We start from the raw sequence: 21855 nt of genomic DNA, 5'->3' as shown, positions 1-21855 counted from the left end.
TGCAACAGAATTTTCTATATGCAGATATTATTGATTAACATCAAAATAGTTTATATTCAGACCCACTGCTATTCCAGCATACTCTCTCCAGTATCTCATGTAAATTCTCTTTATCAACAAAAAGCATGAAATGCCCAGTGTTTTATTCTCCTATTTTGACATTCAGATATTTTTCTGCATTTCATGCTTTTTGTTGATATAGAGAATTTACATGAGAATCTACATTTCATGTTCTGCCCTCTCCATTGACTTAACCAATCACATTTATTTCTGGCTTCAAGACATGTTTGAGTAAGTGCTAATGTAAAAGTCTTAATTAGCAGGCTAGTTGGACAGTGATCTTGCACACTGATATTTTTCTGTAATTCATTAATTTATTCTAACAAAAAATGCAAATTAAAACTTGATGTTGAAATTATGTCTTTTCCCACTATACACTTCAATGAGAAGAAAATACATTGTAAGGACATTGATACAGAATTATACAAAATGTTTTGGGCTCATTTTTATAGATCAATTAATCAATAACATAGTTTTTATAAAGCCATTTTTACATCAGCAGTTGTCACAATGTGCTTTTACAAAACACCCAGCCTGAAAGCCCGAAGAGCAAGCAACAACAGTATTGAAGCACAGTGGCTAGGAAAAACTCCCTAAAAGGGGCCAAAATTTAGGAAGAAACCTGTAAAGAAACCGGGCATGAAGTGTTAATTATTTCCCTTATACATTTTTTATTTTAAATTAGACCAGTGTTCTGAAAAAAAATCCATGACCAACCAACTTAACACACACATTTTTTATTTTTTATTCAGGCACTGAAAAGATAAATGTATCAATTTCTACATAATATTGAATTTGAGTATTTGTCTTACAATACTGACATCACAAGAGACCACTTCATTTTCTTAATGTTTCATATGGCTGCCTAGTTTATAGATGGTATGCAATCACTGGTGAAATAAGCTTTTAGCAAACACATGCATGTGACAGACAACACATTTTTGGCACAATGTACTAAACCAAAAACATTGCTTTACTTAATTTTTTAAATCTCAATAAAAAAACTTTCTGCTCTAGGATTAGTTATCCCAGTTTACCTTGCTTTGCTCCTCTCTGGTTTTTCTCTTTCTTATCTACAAAGGACATTTTCTGTTTTTTCCTGTCTAGTTGAGGTGTGTCTTCTGCTTTGTTTGCACCAGGTTTCGTCTGGTTCTCTACCTTTGTCTTCTCAGGTTGGTTAACTGTCTTCTGGGACTTGTGTTTGAGCAGCAGTCTGAGGAAGGAGAGCAGAGCCCCTACAGAACACAATGGAATGGCCAGCAGTACAGCCGCCACATCAAGGCAGTAGTAGGAATACCAGGGCATGCTGTAGGCTTCAGTGCGGAGGTGGGATGCTCCTTTGTTTCGGATCACATACTCCACCCAGAAGGCTGCACGAACCAGTGGATGCAGAGACGTGTCTCTATGTAAACTTGAAAGTCTTTCCATGCTGCTCTTGTAAGAGGGGTCGTTGAGAATGTCCTGCAGAGCCTCCAGGAACTCCCACTCTGTGAGAGTGGCTGCATCCAGCACCCGGGCAGCCCCCCTGGCTTGCAGACGTATAAGGTTGTCCTGCTGGTCAAACAGCAGAGGCAGGCCCAGCACAGGGATACCATGGTAGATTGCCTCGTAGATACCATTGGTGCCTCCATGAGCCACAAAGGCACGGGTCTTCGGGTGTCCCAGGAGGTCGTTCTGGGGGAGCCAGTCCAGCAGAAGGGTGTTGTTACCCAGCGCGGAAGGTCTTTCTCCAACGAATCTCCACACCACCTTCTGTGGCAGTTGGGTGAAGGCGGCAGCGATTGCCTCGGTGACCTCCTTGGGCAGAGCAGAGATCAGCGTTCCCAGGGACATCACCACCACCCCCTGTTGCCCAGAGCTTTCCATGAAGACCTCCAGCTCCCCAGGCAGCGGCTTGGCCGGTCGACACTGGAACCCCCCGATGTAGACCACGTTGGGCATAGTGGGCCGCGGGAACTCAAACACAAAGTCCGCCCTCATCAGCCAGATGTCGGCTGACCACTGCAGGCTCAGCAGGTCAGTCCCCGGGGGAAAATGTTGATCCAGGACATCCCTGTAAATCGGCAGGACCAACATGCGCTCCTGGAGGAGGTTGATGATGTAATGCATGAGGTTCTGCGTCCTCTGGAGGAGACCCATGTCGTCCGTGAGCCCAGAGCCTGGTACGGGCACATAAGAGATGGGAGACGGGGCGATGGAGAAATGGCCCTCTCCAAAGCTCATCCAACGTACGTTGTAGACCGTGGGCAGGTTGAGGTAATGCGCTAAGATGGTACCAGCAGGCAGGCCAGGGTCTGTGAGCATGAGGTCAAAGCTTGAGTCCTTGAGCTGTGTCATAAGGACCCGGTCCTCCAGCATGATTGAGAGCACGGTGCTAGTGGCTCTGTGAACAATTCTCAGAATAGAGAACATCTCTCTGATCTGGACCAGGGTCCCCACCACCCGACCCATCCTTCGACCCTCCAGGACGTTGCGTACGGCCTGCTCAAACAGGTTGCGGTCTAACGCTGTCTCCCCAAGCTGCACCGTTACAGCGGTGTAATGTGGTGCGTGCTCCCTGACGAACCAGCTGTCAGACTGACGGATTACCGTCATCTGGTGGCCACGCCCATGGAGTTCTTTTACCAGCACCTCCATGTTGACCCAGTGGCTGCCATCCACAGGGAACACCAGGATCCTACTGCCATGGCAATGAAGCGGCGGTGTGAGAAAGAGGAGCGACGTTAGAAGGAGGAGCCGGACAAAGATGGGCAGGACCAGTGCTCTCTGCACATGCCCTGGCATTTCTCTCACCTGCACAGAAACAAGCACTGTCATGAGAAACCGAAATGGCATCGACACCAACATGTGTCCATTTCTGTAGGAGTAAGTTCCCAGTTCACGGTCACCTGTGTCTTTTTTTTTACTGAACTGGTCTATTGTTGGTTCCTAACGGTTGGAGCCATAAACTAATATATACATGAGACAGATTCAGTCCCTTCAATACAGCTATGTTTGCTTTGTAATCTGTCTTAAGGTAAGCTAAGTATTTTTGCTGTTAAAATGGTTAACCAATGCGTAAAATGTCTTAGGCACCAAAGAGTTTATACAAATACAATAAAAAGCAACCAAAGTGCACGTTCTTACTCAACATATTTGGTACCAATATTTATCTGTCACAAAAGATACGTTCTTACAAAAAATTGCTGTCTTTCACTGATTCGCAAAACATATTCTTCCAACACAATAAAGAGCTCAAACACAATAACCCTCTGCAATGAAGTTAACGTGTAATTTCACTACAGTAGATTTATTTTGATGAACATGAACATTGGAGTGGAATGTTTAATAGCAGGTGACGTCTGTTTCTTTAAGTTCTTTCAGCCTCATTAAGTGGGAATCAGAATTTGTATTTACATGGTGGTACAGTCACAGTGTTAGATTGGTCACTTTAGAGACCCTACCTCCACATGAGAAAAAGCTGTGTTGGATCACATTTTAAACTGCAATAGTTTTACAGAAAACTATTTAATTTAAATAACATTAACTTAAAATGTAAATATAATTTTCCATTCACACTAGCAATGAGTTACAATTGCTGCACCACAAACTTCAGATGTTTAAAAAGCGCAGTACATTTTTCGTTGTATTAATGTTCCTTTGCGTTAACTTTAATGTTATATTGTGTTATATAGTGTACACAGCTCAGATAAATGGCTGGAAACAGATTTTTCAGATGGCTTAAGGCTTTTACCGTAAGTGGTCATGTATCTGTGCATGTTCAAAAAAAGTTTGTTTGTTTTGAGCAAAAGGGACATCTGATTCAACTTGTCGACAAATCATAAGGCTTTAACAGATGAATAAGGGGAGTGAGTTCAGAGCTACAAAATAGAAAGTATATGTAAATCCCAGAAGCAAAATTTTCAGAACACTGGTTTATGTTTTTTATAGAGTAAATATATGTATAATAAGTATAAGTACCTTGATGATATAATTTAGGGTCAAGCGCTTTCTTCCTCTTCTGATACAACCTGTTGGTAGAGTTTCCCTGGTGAAAATGTCCATTCAGCCCAAACTGGGAGCAGGGAGGAATTTGTGAGTCCACATAAACACACTCACACATTTTGGAGATTATGAGGAAAAACCCAAACATGGTAGGAAGTCCTCATACATAGCTCAAGTTTCAGTTACCCCAGCTATAGTTTTCAATTTAGAACTACAATCTATTCCAGGCATACTCAAGTACTGAGATGGTCAATAAAACAAACATTTATCTGAAATTTATCAGCGCAGTAAAAAGACCTTGCAAACCTTTCAGTCCCAAATGGTTCATGCATGTTGTTGTAAAGAACACAATATTCACACAATATTATACATTTTGGCATTTTTTTATCCTGAGACACGTCCCCAAATAAAAATAAATAAATAATAATATCAGGACACATGGGACATTCAGTATTGACCCTGTTTTGGTCACAGAACTGGCCACGATCCACCAGTTTAGCACAACTGATATAATACCTTGCTGGGCAAAATCCCCTATAAGCTTGAAAAAATCTAGATCCCCCTCTGAATGTGTGAGCCCTTTCCTCCCTGCTAATTAGATGAAAATAGGTTTTGCAAATCCTAGCTGTAAGAATATACAGTGGGGAGAACAAGCATTTGATACACTGGCGATTTTGCAGGTTTTCCCACTTACAAAGCATGTAGAAGTCTGTAATTTTTATCATAGGTACTCTTCAAATGTAAGAGACAGAATCTAAAACAAAAATCCAGAAATTCACATTGTATGATTTTTAAGTAATTCATTTATTTCATGACATAAGTATTTGATACATCAGAAAAGCAGAACTTAATATTTGGTACAGAAACCTTTGTTTGCAATTACAGAGATCACATGTTTCCTGTAGTTCTTGACCAGGTTTGCACACACTGCAGCAGGGATTTTGGCCCACTCCTCCATACAGACCTTCTCCAGATCCTTCAGGTTTCGGGGCTGTCGCTGGGCAATAAAGACTTTCAGCTCCCTCCAAAGATTTTCTTTTGGGTTCAGGTCTGGAGACTGGCTAGGCCACTCCAGGACCTTGAGATGCTTCTTATGGAGCCACTCTTTAGTTGCCCTGGCTGTGTGTTTCGGGTCGTTGTCATGCTGGAAGACCCAACCACGACCCATCTTCAAAGCTCTTACTGAGGGAAGGATTTTAATCCATAACGGCGTACTTTGTAACTAATGGTTTTCTCGGAGACTGTGGTCCCAGCTCTCTTCAGGCCATTGACCAGGTCCTGCCATGTAGTTATGAGCTGATCCCTCACCTTCCTCATGATCATTGATTCCCCATGAGGTGAGATCTTGCATGGAGCCCCAGACCAAGGGAGATTGACTGTCATCTTGAACTTCTTCCATTTTCAAATAATTTTCTGATGTATCAAAAACTTATGTCATGCAATAAAATCCTAATCAATTACTTAAAAATCATACAATGTGATTTCCTGGATTTTTTTTTTTGATTCCGTCCCTCAAATACACTGTATATGGATGTGTTTCTCAGTGACCTTTTCATTTAAATTGATTCTCCTGCAGACAGATGACATTCCAGTCAAACAAAAACACAAAATATAAGTATTTATTATATGCCAAGCGGATGTTGCCATGTGAACCAGCCTATACACCATAATTAGACACCTTTTCATTAATCTAATTCATTAAAGGAGAGTGTAGAATCCTGCCACCAACATTTAAATGTCAATAACATGACTTGTCTCCTCTTTCTTTACCGAACGAGACCGGAAATAGTATTAACTAGTCCAGGGTGGTTTAGGATGGGAAGGATAACATTGTGAGTGTCAAAAGGGAGTATGAGGAGATTAAACTGATAGACAGACCGGTGAGAATGTTTAAATATGGAATATCTCAGTCACTTAATTTTGTCTAAATATTATATTTGAAATATTAACTTAAAACATTACCTGCTGATGTCTACAGGTCATTATTGTTTGTATTTATGCTAGTAGTACAATAATAATCTTACATACAGCCCCTTTAATTGACTGATGACATTAAAGCAAGATCTGCTATCCGAAGGTGGTTAGACAAAACTGCAGGTCTTAGCATTTCTTTGGTTGGGTGGAGACAGTGGTCATGTGCTCAGACACGTCGGGAACCATAGTAGAGCTATAGCCAGGTAGAGCATAAGGCATCATATGTGGAGGGCCGGCCATGGAATATGGCTCAGTGGTCATTATCATATTATTCCCTCCAACCATACCAGAAGCTGGTTGGTTGACCACACAAGACATGTTATTTTCTATGGTTATGACTGAAGGCTGTCCTTGTAAGGCCATAGGTTGCACGTTTGTGTAAACACAGCCCTTGTTGTGCTCTTTGACCTCCCTGGCCATCTGACACCATGAGCACCAGATACAGAAGCAGGATGCCAAGATGTCCCAACAGAGGTTACCCTGTGAATCCACAAAGAAACACTTGGTTAACACTGTCAACCATTAATTCACAGGACACAGATACTAATGCAATCACAACATATAGTGTCTTGCAAAATTATTCACACCCCTGACCAAATCTCTTATGTTACTTCATAACAAATGGCATTTTATTTTTTTTAAAACCACTCATGTTAAAGTATTGTACGGTGACATTGGTTTATGTTACAAAATATTTTTAAGAAATTTTTTATATTCAACCCCTGTGGATTGAATATTCAAATGATCAACCCCTGTTTATTGTGGATGACACTGATGATAGAAATTGCCCACACTAGAACAAAATTATCTTACAGCTAGCCTCCACTTGTTAACTACTAACAGTAAGTTAAATATGTAACTTTTTGCTAGCGTTTGGAAGTGGTGGATTTCCAATTTCTAGACAGTCTGTGGTGTGACGTACAACGTGGAAGTTAAAGGCATCTATATAAGGTCAATGCACCTTCTGACATGTACTATCTTTTGTGACAGAAAAGAAACAAGCAATCTCATGGACAAAAATGTTTTGTAACATTTTCTGTATATGAACACAGTTTTGAAGGATCATTGGTCAGGCTGTGGGAAAAGAAGGCCACAGAAAATGTTACAAAACTTGTAGAATAAAAGTTAGAGATAAAAAAAAATACAAATTGATTGATTTGGGAAAAGGGTACCAAATGTACCATTTTTGGATGTCCCAAAAATTTGTCATAGATTATGTATCCATAATCAGGATGTACAGTTGTCAGAACTGTTTGAAGCTTACTTACACCTTATAGCCAAATACATTTAAACTCAGCTGTTCACGAATCCAGACATTTAATCCTAGGAAAAATGTCTGAATAATAGTAAAGAGAATGATTGATTTCATCTTTTCTTTCTTTCATCACATTCCCAGTGGGTCAAAGGTTCACATACACTCAATTAGTATTTGGTAGCATTGCCTTTAAATTGTTTAACATGAGTCAAACGTTCCGGGTAGCCTTACAATGAGTTAAGGTTAGGGTTAGTGCATTTTGTTAGTGCAGATTGATCCTGCTGTGATGGGGGAACAGCGTTTGTGGTCAAATGAAACCAAGATAGAGGTGTTCAGCCTCTATATGTCATGAACCTAACATTGCTCATGCCTCAACACACACCATCTTGATAGGGAAATATGGTGGTGGCAACATCATGCTGTGGGTGTGCTTCTCATCAGCAGGAACTGATCCAAACTGATCGAAGAAAGAATGGATTAAGCAAAATACAAGGAAATGCTGCAAGAGAACCTGCTATAGTCTACTAAAAATTGAAATCTGGGAGGAAATTCACTTTTAAGCAACACAATTATACCAAGCACCATTATACCAAGGCCATAGCAATATTGAAATGTGTTTCAAGAACATAAATGTGAATGTCCTACATTGACCCAGGCAAAGTCATGATCTCAATCCAATTAAATATCTATGGCACTAAGTATCAGCCAAGCAACCTGAACAACCTGGAGCAAATCTACCAAGCTGCAATTGTTGTGACACTGTGTGAAAAGCTGGTGTATACTTCCCCAAAAGACTAAAAGCTATTATTGCTGCAAAAAGTGGATCTACCAAATATTAAAATGTGGAAATAAATATTTATGCAAGCAGCAAATTTCCATTCAAATTCTTTCTTTGTAATATTTTCCCAAATATTTTGTTTTACCAATGTCACCATACAAAAACTAATTTTCAGTGTCAGCATTTCAAAATAAAATATCAAACTGAACAAAATCTCCATGTACATATTTTTTTAAGACACTGTACACCTCCACAACATAGTTTTTCTCATGTCTATATGTAATGACGAACATGAAACCTTGATTTTGTATTTGTGGCGTATGGCAACCCGCATGGCAAGACTTGCAGGTGGCACACACACAGGCACCCCAAAGGCAACAGCAAAAGCAGGACCGATAAAATCCACTAAGGGCAGACACGGACTCTCTCCAAACTCTCCCGTGGTGGAGCAGGCCAGGCAAGGGCAGCACCAGAAACCATAGCAACCTGAACACACACAGCAGAAACAACTCATCAGGTGTTAACCACAGTTTAGAGATGAAGGAGTTAGTTACACGAAAACATGACATTTTACGAATGTAACATGTTTAATCTAAAACATCTAACAACTGTAATGCTTTAAATGAAACATGTGGTATGCTGTATTGTCAATATACGCTTTTTCATGCCAGTGCATGGCTAACTGCCTGTTGTTTATTGTGGTAGCTACAGTCGACATCCGTAACATACAATGCTCAATAACATGAAGGGAACACTTAAATCACACATCGGGTCTCCCTGAACAAAATGTATTAAAGATCAAAATCTTTCCTGTACATTGTGTAAAACGGTGAGAACAAAATCCCGTAATTACTGTCGATGGAAAACAAAATCACCAACCGATTGGGGGCTGGATTCAAACACACACCCAAAATCCAAGTAAACAATTGAAATCAGAGGCTGTTCCAACTTGTGTGAATTTCATCACGGCAACTCGTAGTGTGACTCAGTAGTATGTATGGCCCCTAAGTGCCTGTATGCACTCCCGACAATATCTGGGCATGCTCCTGATGAGACGACGGATGGTGCTCTGGGGGACCTCCCAGACCTGGATCAGGGCATCAGTGAGCTCCTGGACAGTCTGTGGTGCTACTTGGTGGCATCGGATGCACCGATATATTGTGAGGATCTAAATTGGATTCAGGTCTGGGGAACATGAGAGCCAGTCCATATACCTAACAGCAGTCAGGGTACCGTTGGCTAGCATGTGGAGGTCTGTGAGACCCCCCAAGGATATGCCTTTCCAGACCATTACTGATACACCATTAAACCGGTCATGGTGGATGATGTTGCAGACAGCATAATGTGGTCCACGGTGCACCAGACTCTTTCATGTCTTTCGCATGTGCTCAGTGTAAAGCTGCTCCCATCTGTGAAGAGAACAGGGCACCAATGGCGGACCTGCCAATTCAAGTGTTCTCTGGCGAATGACAATTGAGCTGCACTGTGCTGAGCTGTGAGCACGGTCCACTAGAAGATGTCTGGCCCTCATGCCAGCCTCATGGAATCTGTTTCTGACAGTTTGGTCAGAAACGTGTACCCCAATTGCCCGCTGGAGTTAATTTTGTAGCGCTCTGGCAGTGCTCCTTCTGTTCCTCCTCATACAAAGGAGCAGATACCGGTCCTGCTGCTTGGGTTGATGCACTCCTTGTGTAAAGGCCCATCTCCTGGGAGACACAGCAAACCTTCTTGTGACGGCCGTATGGATGTGCCATCCTGGAGGAGCTGGACTGCCTGTGTAACCGGAATGTGTTGCAGGAACCGCCTCATGCTTCCAGTAGTGACAATGACACTAGCAAAACCAATCAATTTTTGGGGGTTGTCTTGCTGTTGCCTCTCCAGTGCACCTGTTGTCACTTAATTTGCATCAAAGCAGGTGACACTGACAATGGCTTATGCTTCCTACCTGGACAGATTGATATTACTGAACTTTAATTTACTTGGTGTTACACTGTGATGATTGTATGTTCCCTTAATTTATTTGAGCAGTGTATCTTCAAAGCCACTAAGTTAGAAATGTATTAGTTTCCCAATTTAATGTACAAACCCAATTCCAAAAAAGTTGGGACACTTTACAATTGTGAATAAAAAAAGAATGCAATGATGTGGAAGTTTCAAATTTCAATATTTTATTCAGAATACAACATAGATGACATATCAAATGTTTAAACACATCTCAAAAAAGTTGGGACAAGGCCATGTTTACCACTGTGTGGCATCCCCTTTTCTTTTTATAACAGACTGCTAATGTCTGGGGACTGAGGAGACAAGTTGCTCAAGTTTATGAATAGGAATGTTCTTGTCTAATACAGGCTTCTAGATGCTCAACTGTCTTAGGTCTTCTTTGTTGCACCTTCCTCTTTATGATGCACCAAATGTTTTCTATGGGTGAAAGATCTGGACTGCAGGCTGGCCATTTCAGTACTCGGATCCTTCTTCTATGCAGCCATGACATTGTAATTGATGCAGTATGTGGTCTGGCATTGTCATATTGGAAAATGCAAAGTCTTCCCTGAAAGAGATGACGTCTGGATGGGAGCATATGTTGTTCTAGAACTTGGATATAACTGTCAGCATTGATGGTGCCTTTCCAGATGTGTAGGCTGCCCATGCCACACGCACTCATGCAACCCCATACCATCAGAGATGCAGGCTTCTGAACTGAGCGCTGATAACAACTTGGGTTGTCCTTGTCCTCTTTAGTCCGGATGACATTTTGATTTGTCTGACCACAGAACACTTTTCCACTTTGCCACAGTCTATTTTAAATGATACTTGGCCCAGATAAAACACCTGCGCTTCTGGATCCTGTTTAGATACGGCTTCTTTTTTGACCTATAGAGTTTTAGCCGGCAACGGCGAATGGCACGGTGGATTGTGTTCACCAACAATGTTTTCTGGAAGTATTCCTGAGTCCATGTTGGGATTTCCATTACAGTATCATTCCTGTATGTGATGCAGTGCCGTCTGAGGCCCCAAAGATCACGGGCATCCAGTATGGTTTTCCAGCCTTGACCCTTACGCACAGAGATTGTTCCAGATTCTCTGAATCTTTGGATGATATTATGCACTGTAGATGATGATAACTTCAAACTTTTCTTTGAGAAACTCCTTTCTGATATTGCTCCACAATTTTTCGCCGCAGCATCGGGGGAATTGGTGATCCTCTGCCCATCTTGACTTCTGAGAGACACTGCCACTCTGAGAGGCTCTTTTTATACCTAATCATGTTGCCAATTGACATAATAAGTTGCAAATTGGTCCTCCAGCTGTTCCTTATCTGTACATTTAACTTTTCCGGCCTCTTATTGCTACCTGTCCTAACTTTTTTGGAATGTGTAGCTCTCATGAAATCCAAAATGAGCCAATATTTGGCATGACATTACAAAATGTTTCACTTTCAACCTTCGATATGTTATCTATATTCTATTGTGCATTAAATATAAGTTCATGAGATTTGTAAATTATTCCATTCCTTTTTTACTCACAATTTGTTCAGTGTCCCAACTTTTTTGTATTTTTGTATTATTTTTTTTGAATAGTAAACATTTCTGCGAGACCCTGTCATGGCTGTGGGTGAACAGGACATGAGGCGCAGAGTGAGAAGAGGTAGTCATTCCTTATATTGATTCCCAATAAAAACAACAAAAGGAGAGGTCCACCTCAAACTGAAGCACATAACGCAAACATTGAACCACATACACAAAAGACCAAAAGGACAACTTAAATAGGGTCCCCAATTAGAGGCAACACGGGGCAGCTCTAATTGGAGACAATCAAAAATAGATACCTACAGGCATCTCTGCGGCCAGGCCCTGAGTATGGCCCCCAGACACATAAATGCCTACAGGCACCCCAGCCTGGACCTGACAATCTTTTAGAATATAAAAGAACACTCCTGTTCAAAAGTTTGGGGTCACTTATACATTTCTTTGTTTTTAAAAGAATAATTGTCAATTAGAATAACATCAGATTGATCAGAAATACAGTGAAGACATTGGTAATGTTGTAAATGACTACTGTAGCTGGAAACAGCTTATTTTAAATGGAATATCTACATAGGGGTACAGAGGACAATTATCAGCAACCATTACTCCTGTGTTCCAATGGCACATTGTGTTTACTAATCCAACTTTATAATTTTTAAAGGCTAATTGATCATTACAAATCCTTTTTGCAATTGTCAGCATAAGTGAATACTGTTGTGCTGATTAAAGAATCAGTAAAACAGGCCTTCTTTAGAATAGTTCAATATCTGAAGCATTAGCGATTCTTCATTCGATTACAGGCTCAAAATGACCAGAGACAAAGAACTTTCTTCTGAAACTAAGGCCAGTCCATGTGAGAATCTGCCAAGCAACTGAAGATCTCTGACAATGATGCGTACTAGTCCATTCACGGAACAGTGCAAACTGGCTCTAACCAGAATAAAAAGAGGAGTGGGAGGCCCCAGTGCACAACTGACCAAGAGGACAAATTCATTAGTGTCTAGTTTGAGAAAAAGATGCCCCACAGGTCCTCAACTGGCAGCTTCATTAAATAGTACCTGCAAAACACCAGTGTCAACGTCAACAGTGAAGAGGCGACTCTGGGATGTCTTTTGAAGTGGTAGTTCCAATTAACAATAAAGAAAGAAGGCATTTTCAAAATGTTGCCGGTACAGCTTTCAAAAGGAGAATAGTTAAAAAATAGGTGATGCTGGAGCCTCGGTCAGTTTCTGCCTAGGGCCCCAAATCACTAAAACTCCCACTGCAGGGCTTTAGAAGCTTCTGATTATGGCTAATATTAACATAATTTGAGTCAATTGGAGGTGTACCTGTGGATGGGAAAATCCAAAGAAATCAGCCAAGACCTCAGAAAAGGTCTGGTTCATCCTTGGGAGCATTTTCAAAACACCTGAAGTTACCACGATCATCTGTAAAGACAATAGTACGCAAGTATAAATATCATGAGACACTGCTCAGGAAGGAGACGTGTTCTGTCTTCCAGAGATGAACGTACTTTGGTGTGAAAAGTGCAAATCTATCGCAGGACAACTGAAAAGGATAATGTGAAGATGCTGGGGGTATAAAAGTATCCATATCCACACTAAAACTAGTCCTATATTGACATAACCTGAAAGGCCACTCAGAAAGAAAGAAGCCACTGCTACGAAATAGCCATAAAAAAGCCAGACTACAGTTTGCAATTGTACATGGGTACAATGATCTTACTTTTTGGAGAAATGTGCCCTGGTCTTATGAAACCAAAATGTAACTGTTCAGCCATAATGACCATAGTTATCTTTGGAGGAAAAAGGGGGACACGTTCAAGCTGAAGAACACTATCCCAAGAGGCACAGGGTGGCGGCATCATGTTGTGGGGGTGTTTTGCTGCAGGAGGGACTTGTGCACTTCACAATATAGATGGCATCATGAGAAAGGAAACTTATGTGGATATACTGAAGCAACATCTCAAGACATCAATTAGGAAGTTAAAGCTTGGTCGCAAATGGGTCTTCCAAATGAACAATTACACTGAGCAAACTTCCAAAGTTGTAGCAAAATGGCTCAAGGACAGCAAAGTCAAGGTATTGGAGTGGCCATCACAAAGCCCTGACCTCAATCTTACAGAAAATGTGAGGGAAGAACTGAAAAAGTGTGTGCAAGCAAGCAAGGAGGCCTACAAACCAGACTCAGTTACACCCGTTCTGTGAGAAGGAAAGGCCAAATTTCACCCAACTTATTGTGGAAATCTTGTGGAAGGCTACCCGAAATGTTTGACCCAAGTTAAACAATTTAAAGGGAATGTTACCAAATACTAATTGAGTGTATGTGAACTTCTGACCCACTGGAAATGTGATGAAAGAAATAAAAGCTGAAATCAATCATTCTCTCTACTATTATTTCACATCCTTAAAATAAAGTGGTGATCCTAACTGACCCAAGACAGGGAATTTATACTAGGATTAAATGTCAGGAATTGTGAACATCTGAGTTTACATGTATTTGGTTAAGCTGTATGTAAACTTCCAACTTTATTTGTATATGGAGAGATATTAACCGGGAAACCACTTACTTCTACAGTAATATTTTAAGAACATAAAAACACTAATCCATTTGTCTCCACACTGCCCATGGATACTCACAGGATTTCATATCCTCAAAGCAGCCGAAAAGGCCACTGCTCCAAGGTACCAGCTGCTGATGGACTATGATGTTTTGTGCCATGTTGATGAGACCTGCCTGCAGACACAATGAATATGAAATGTTTGCCTGACAACTCAAAATGGAAATCTCCGGCTGCTCAAATGTTTGCTAGATACTTCTGTCTGAGACTGCTTCCATTGCTGTTGTTTAGATTTTAGACCGTTTTTTATTCAATACAAAGTAATCAGCGATTGGATCATCTCTAAACCAAACAGACTATCAAAGCCTATGACATATACATCTGCTATTCTAAGGAGTGATAAGTATAATATTTTCTTTATGTATTGTCTAATTCTGTGTCCAAAACCACAAAACCAGTCAGCCAGCAGCAAGTTATGCTAAAATATTAATAAAGTTGAATTGGGAAATATGTAATTGCATTATTAATCCATGTCAAATTTGAAGAGTTCTTTCACATTCACTAGGCTGTCACCAATAAGTGTCAGTACTGAAAGCCTCCCTAGTGCTTTCAGAGGTAGTTGTAAGCAACATTCTTGTCATGCAGCATTATTGCATTGCTTACTACGAAGAATGTCACCAGAAACAAGAGACAATTCTGCAGAGTTAAAGAAGAGGGTTAAGGGAATAGAATGGCCGTCTGACGCCACTCTTGCACTTGAGCATCTTATTAACTTATTAATAAAAACGTATCTTGTGCTTTTGTAGTTTTCTCAACCATTGTGTGTATACCTGGTCTCTGGCAGCATTCAGAACTGTTCATCTGCAGTCAATAAAGCTGAGGTAATTTCTGCCTATGCTACCCTTCAGCTGAATTTTTGCACTGACGGAGACATTGATTAGCCTAGAAAATACTACTACTCAACCTACTCTCTCTTCATCTGACAGTGTTTCCTTGGCTGAGTGCTAATCGTTGTGACGGCATAGAGCCATTTACCTTTCTAAAGTAGAGATGTTCTCTCTTTCTCCTTGCTCACCTTTCTTTGTACTATTTTGAGTTCCAACACTTACTAATTCATCCCAAAAATCCACCTGAATGTAATGATTTCTACCCTACCATCAGTCATGTCAGGATCATTTGCTCACAGTAATTGATTGAAAAATGTCACCGCTCCTGTGGGAATGCATGTTTTCCATTGACAGATTACTTGTTGTGTTGAAAGGTCTGCAGTCATTACATTGAAAATGAATATAACTTCATTAGAGTTTGATTTAGCCTTCAGGAAAGACACACATTTCAAATTAATTATAATTCAGCTTATCTTATTGGCTTTTCAATTAATTACAGTTTATTGTAGTTTACTATACTTTTTTCACTTGACTACCCAACCCAGATTACACATTTGTATTAAATAAATGAATGGTTTGGATCTATATTACCTTTCTCACTTACCTTAATTGTCACCCTTCTTGAAAGCTAAAAGTTGGCCAGTTGATAATGAAAATAGTTGTGACACAACAATGGTATCGGAAATGAGAATCACCTTCATTTGGTAGACCTTCTTTTACCTATATTTACTGTAACCAGTTTAAAGTCCCACCCAAAAGATGGCATCCTATGCAGTATGATGCAGTTGGATCACAGTATCACAGTAATCTAGTTTGGAATGACAGACTTCAGATATGCTTGGCACTTCTTGACAAACAAAACTAAAAAGTTGCTGAACCTGAATTCTAATGTGGGACGTTGTCCAGTTAGTGTAGAGTAACAAGTGAAAGTATGTTGGTGCATTGATCATAATCAGAAAGGTGACTTAGAATTTTTTAAAGATATTTTTTTACATTTAAAATAAGATTAACTAAAATAAAGTTTGATTAAGAGGGCATTGTGATGGTGGGCATGGACAGCAGACTCGGCTCAATCACAGATGTAGACAGTATCGCCTGACTATATGTTCATGTGCCACTAATTTAAAGGGAGGAGTGTCCTGTTCTGCTACACTTGTTATCAAACGTACGCTGGCTATTGTCAAGTTCCAATTCCCCAGTTGATAATGAAAGTAGTTGTGACACACTAATGGTATCGGAATCAGAATCAACTTCATTTGGTAGACCTTCTTTTACCTATATTTACACATACCCAGAATTTTACTTGCAATGGAGCTCCTAGATGTAGACAGAATTTAGAGACTGAATACTTCAGACCGACTCAAGTTGAATTAAATAACAATTATATACAATTGGGTGGTAACCATACGAGCTATAAGCAGTGGATAGATAATATACATGCATTTAGAGTTACCAGGGACAGAGTTGGAGTGCCGTAGAGTGCAGCTATACAGTTTACCGATTGTAGGTTTCTTGATGTGGTGAATATAGTCTTATTAGTCTTCATACTTATTTTTAAAGGCAATTCTAAAAATTGTTCTTGGGGTTCAAATTTGTGTTGAACTGAACATGTCAGATTGATAACTGTAAATCTAGACTTCCCCTTTATATATGATCAGTGCTATGTGAACAACACCTTGTTGCATTTTGACAATGTTTCCCATAGAAAGGGTTATGAAGGAATGGGATGTAAGGATGAAAGAGTGATAACACAGTATACCATTGTTACAGTTTCCAACTCTATGATAACAGGCCTTCAAAGAAACCACTGAAACATTGGAGGCCCAAGTGGGTTTTATGGGTCCACTTTTTGTGTCCAGCTAATTAAATGTACTGAATGTATTTTGGTCCATGCATTTTCAACAGGATGTTGAGATCATGATTTTGATTCGTACAAAAGTCTAATTTAGGTGTCATTTCACATAGTATACTTTCAGTTTTCATCATGTCATGTTTATTATTTGCATTACCTGACACCAATAAGCTCTTACCAGACCTATATCACTATGTCCTGAGTAAGGTTATTCCCTATCCCCTTAATTAATATAGGAATGTGTGCTAGCTTAAGCTACATTGACTCAGGAAATTAGCAAGGAATCAGTCTGAGTTTACTGTTAAGTATAGTTTGTTATAGTAAAAAACGTCTGTCATTAGTTTGTATCTCCCCATTTATATTTTTTCAAGTTCATCTGAGTCATTAGGAACTCTTTACCAATCATCCATCATGAAGACTTTTCTGCATGGAGGAGCGATCTCAGATCCTTTCCTGTATTCTCCCACCTGATCAAACATTATAGGAACCTACTCAAGGTGCTCAAAGTACACAATGCAGCAGTGCCAATTATAGAATAAATAATTCAATAAATATTTATTGATAACATCGATTAAATGTTTTTTGATTGTGAGCAATAACAATATTTTTGTTACAACCTTTTTGTTCAGGGTGCCAATCATTCTGAAGGGCACTCCATCTTGTTCTTCTATACATAATATTTAACAGAAATATGTGCATTCAATATTTTAAGTACATATACAATTCATTCTTGTCAAACCGAAAATTCAGCCAGGTAGGAATACATTGATATTCCATAAACACAGAAGCAGCTCTCTGAAAAAAGTAATATAGTATTAAGGTATGATTATGCTATGTACATAGCTGTAGTACATATATGGTGATGATTATAGCAACATCATGGTTCTGATAACATGCAGGTCATAGCTGTAGTATGTATGGTGATGACTATGGTAACATTGTGTTCCTTGCCCTGGTCAGGACAACAGGGATCTTGCGTCCCTTCATCTCCCTGGACATTTGACACCAGACACAGGCTCTACAGCAGGTGGCATGCACACAGTCATTACAGAAGGTGCCCTGAGAAACAGTGAGAAAGCTTACGTCAATAGTCAAAATGGCAGCCATACAGCAAACATTGGAATGGCCCAACACAACAAAGACTCCACAGTGTATTCCTGCAGAATGGAAGTGTTCACTTACAATTCAACCAATGAATAGGACAGTGCGTTAGATCAGTTGGATGACAAAAATGGGTATCAATATGTACTTTATTGGTAGTTCTTTCCAGATCAAAAAGAGATGAAAAATGTCCTTACCTTTATGCCGTAGCGCTGGCGCATAGACACCCTCATGGACATTGTGATTGGTGGGACAAATCCAAACATGTCCAGCAGAGGTAGACAAAGACACTCTCCGTACTCCCTTGAATGTAAACAGGCATGGCAGGGACCACACCAGCATGCAAAACAGCCTGGCCAAATGTGAATGAAGCACCAATCAAGATAACACATTCCATTATTAAAAATGCACACAAACACAATATAATACAAATATACCCAAATGTGAACAAAATTACACAAATATATTGTATATATACCATGCACACAAACAGAGAAATGTTGAACTTAGATATATAATTTGGGACATCAATGGGTACTTTTTTGTACTATTCCTAACCCCTAACCCAACTGTTACATGTTTTTTTTTTGTTTACAGTTTATAGACATTTAGCTGATTCTCTTATACACAACAACATTACATTATTGGTTGCCTAAATTTTCTGTTGATTGATGATGAGGTGGACATGAGGATGTAAGGAATATTTAGCCAGGACATAAGGGTTAACACCCCTTTAGTGACCACAGAGAGTCAGGACACCCGTTTAAGGTCCCGCCCAAAAGATGGCATCCAATGCAGGATGATACTGTATACTCTTCAGTGCCCAGGGGCTTTGGGATTTGATCTTTAGACCAGAGTGATGCAGGAACCCTCTACCGGCCCTCCACTTCCAGTAGAAACTGGTTTCCCTTTCAAGGACTGTCCCTATTAAGCTTCAGAGACAGGCCAGCAGTTGGCTTTAAGGTGTTATGCTGGCTAACCTAAAACTTATTGTAACCCTAAACCAAACCTCTAACGCCCAACATAGTTCTAACCCTAACTGCGGTTTTAACTTAACCTAAACCTACACTTAAGCCAAAAACTATTTTTATTCAAAATGCAGACAGGGAATATTTCGCCAATAATAATTTGTTTAACGACAGACTAAACATTGATTGAGGACATTTTGGTCCGAATGTATATAGTCAAAAATGTTCATAAACACACACACACAGGAACACACTAACAGCCTGCCATGTCATTGGTGCAGTCACAGATTCCAGAACTCCACTGGTTAGATTCCTTTGACTCCATGATGGGACCAGGCTGCTTGATGACGAATGAAGTCATGATGTTTGATCTAGATATCAGAGGACATTCAAAACAAAACATTTGGCTTTGATTTGCCTAGTGAGACATTTGTTAAAGTGGAGCTGAACTCCACATATAATACAGCAGGTACATACAATAATGTGCAAAAGTCCTAGGCACCTAAAAGTCAAACTAAAGTCATTTATTTTGATAGTAAATGTTAATTTTTTTATTAAAACACATACTACCGAAATAACTGACCTTAGCTCAACTAGAAGGTGCCACTTTTGCACTGCACTGTATACATACATACATAAAACATACAGACACCTAGGACATAGTTTTAACATAGTCAATAAACTATTACATTTAATGTAAAATATACTGTACAATAAAACTGTATATTCTTTTTTTTTACCAATCACAAGTGGGCCCTAACTGAATAACACCTATGAATCTAGATTTTCCCATTGCATATCATTTACCTGGCTGAATATATTAGCTAAACACGTTTATAATTATACTGTGATAAGAAAGTAAACAATAGAAGCAAGAAAAATGATCTGAAACATCATTCCGATTCCTCCCTGTTTATTCTAATAGTATCTTACAGGTACATATTTGTCTCAGTAACATTTTAAAACAATATTAAGAATCCATTGATATTCTGAGTCTGAACCTTTCAAAAGGTGGTCATCTCTTACCTTTGAGACAAAGTTCTTGGAGACTATCACTGGGCTACAGCTGAATTGATGTCTGAAACTATTGTAGCACTGTCTGAGTAAGATCTGGAGAATGGAAGTATGTTTGTCATAGTCTCACAAGCAGACTCATATATCTAGAAACAGCACAAGCTTGTCAAACCTGAACAGACCATTTCAGGGATAGGCCTTCAATACGAAATCTAGAATATTTTCTAAATGTTGAACTACGTTGAGTCATATCACATAAAAAACATGAACAACTAATTAAATTGCAAATACGGGATTCAAATACTTTTTAAATTATTTTTGTGAATTTATCTAGTCGGATATTTTTCTATATCATGATTAAACACGTACTGACATTTGTTCACCCAAAACGTTCATCAAGATTTTTGTCACTCAACACATACCCTCTTATCTAACTCTAACTGGAAGTGTTGTTGAATGGAACCAGCAGGAGGCAACCTTTCCTCTGGTCTAAAAAATGTTGTCGGTCCCCTGATACAATCATGACAGTTCAGCTGGAAGAGGTTGGACTTGAAAGGTGTCAAGCATCTCAAATAGAACTAAATAGCTATATAGACGGCTTTCCATTCGACCTCACACTAATGTCAGGCAGGGATGTGTGAGCACCTTGGATCCAAAAGAGTGTAGGGACCAATGCAACAGCCTGATATATTTTTTATGGTAATTATTTGATAGTCATAATATAACTAATGGGCACTTTTTTTTCTACTGAAATGAATCTAGGCAACTATATTGAGCCATGTTGTCCCAACGTGAAAAATAGAAAAGACCCGAATGACGTTCCAATAACAGGGTGGTAGTGCATATGGGTCTGTCAAGCCAACCTTGCACTAATAATGAACGGTAATATTCCCCCAAAAACTTCCTGTCACTCATTCGCACATCAGCTGCAATCAAATTTAACATTAATAGTTATAATCAGTAAAATTCAGTTACTGTGCTAGCTTGATGGAGGTAAAATTTGTTTTATATTCGCACATTCACATTTAACAGACATTCACCAATATCCATTTACAGCTTAGAAAATCAATAACTTATTAATTGATTGTCATATATACATCAAACAACGTCACATTTATTCTATAAATGCCTGTCATACTTTTACAACCTTTGTTTTTGAAAAATATTCTACTTAGGATATAGTAGAAATTCCTGAAATCTGTAAAAGCACAATTACAGCTGTGAAAACCAATAAGTTATTCACTGATTGACATATTCAAATCAAACAACATCTGATTTATTCTATAAATGCCTGGCATACTTCTACAACCTTTGATGGTCATATAAACATCAAACATTGTCGGATTTATTCTATAATTGCCTCCCATACTTTTTGTTTTTGAAAATAATTATACTTAGGATTTAGTAGAAATTCCTGAAATCTGTAATAGCGCAATTACAGCTTTTACAGCTTACAGGTTATAAAAGTTTGCCAGGCATTTATAGAATAAATCCGTCATTGTTTGATGTATATATGACAATCAATGAGTAAGTTATTGACTTTCAAAGCAGTTATTGCGCTATTACAGATTTCTGGAATTTCTACTAAATCCTCCGTAGAAATTCTATTGAAATCAAAGGTTGTAAAAGCATGGCAGGCATTCATAGAATAAATCAGATGTTGTTTAATTTGAATATGTCAATCAATTAATAAATTATAGATTTTCAAATCTGTAATTGCGGTATTACAGTTTTCAGAAATTTCTACTAAATCCTAACTACAATATTTTTCAAAAAAAAGCTTGTTAAAGTATGGCAAGCATTTATAGAATAAATCTGTTTGATGTATATATGACAATAAATGAATAAGTTATTGATTTTCAAACTGTAAATGGCTACTGGTGAATGTCTGTTGA

General features: G+C 39.1%; 3 protein-coding genes across 3 annotated transcripts; all 3 read right to left on the bottom strand.

Moving 5' to 3' along the window:
• Window positions 1-822: 822 nt before the first annotated feature.
• Window positions 823-4743, bottom strand: ugt5g2 (UDP glucuronosyltransferase 5 family, polypeptide G2). Its single transcript, XM_020047940.2, has 2 exons — window positions 4021-4743; window positions 823-2853 (listed from the first exon to the last, which is right to left on the bottom strand). Exons 1-2 carry the CDS (start codon window positions 4102-4104, stop codon window positions 1084-1086), a joined length of 1854 nt encoding a protein of 617 aa, XP_019903499.2. The 5' UTR covers window positions 4105-4743; the 3' UTR covers window positions 823-1083.
• A 906-nt stretch (window positions 4744-5649) lies between these two features.
• Window positions 5650-15821, bottom strand: LOC105024607 (protein PLANT CADMIUM RESISTANCE 10). The gene is made up of 4 exons (XM_010894651.2): window positions 15630-15821; window positions 14218-14314; window positions 8350-8537; window positions 5650-6498 (listed from the first exon to the last, which is right to left on the bottom strand). The coding sequence occupies exons 2-4, from the start codon at window positions 14297-14299 to the stop codon at window positions 6145-6147; spliced, it is 624 nt and encodes a 207-aa protein (XP_010892953.1). The 5' UTR covers window positions 14300-14314; window positions 15630-15821; the 3' UTR covers window positions 5650-6144.
• Window positions 15822-17410: 1589 nt separating this feature from the next.
• On the bottom strand, window positions 17411-20051 carry LOC105024606 (cornifelin homolog B-like). The gene is given in 4 exon segments (NM_001303857.1): window positions 17411-17936; window positions 18176-18330; window positions 19205-19317; window positions 19973-20051. Coding segments are annotated over 3 exon segments (390 nt in total). The 5' UTR covers window positions 19308-19317; window positions 19973-20051; the 3' UTR covers window positions 17411-17804.
• Window positions 20052-21855: the final 1804 nt, after the last annotated feature.

This window comes from Esox lucius, chromosome 7 (assembly GCF_011004845.1).
Source record: "Esox lucius isolate fEsoLuc1 chromosome 7, fEsoLuc1.pri, whole genome shotgun sequence".
In the NCBI taxonomy this organism is placed as follows: Eukaryota; Metazoa; Chordata; class Actinopteri; order Esociformes; family Esocidae; genus Esox; species Esox lucius.
The sequence above is the reverse complement of the archived record's forward strand: the minus strand, read 5'-3'. Positions and strand labels throughout refer to the sequence as shown.

Bases quoted from the DNA above. Each gene is read 5' to 3' on its own strand.
- ugt5g2 (XM_020047940.2), bottom strand. From the start codon at position 4,104: ATGGACATTTTCACCAGGGAAACTCTACCAACAGGTTGTATCAGAAGA. The intron at 2,854-4,020 runs GTACTTATACTT...GTTTCTGTGCAG, and splicing joins CCCTAAATTATATCATCAAG to GTGAGAGAAATGCCAGGGCA.
- LOC105024607 (XM_010894651.2), bottom strand. From the start codon at position 14,299: ATGGCACAAAACATCATAGTCCATCAGCAGCTGGTACCTTGGAGCAGT. The intron at 8,538-14,217 runs GTGAGTATCCAT...GTGTGTGTTCAG, and splicing joins CTTTGAGGATATGAAATCCT to GTTGCTATGGTTTCTGGTGC. The intron at 6,499-8,349 runs GTTTCATGTTCG...GTGGATTCACAG, and splicing joins GCCACAAATACAAAATCAAG to GGTAACCTCTGTTGGGACAT.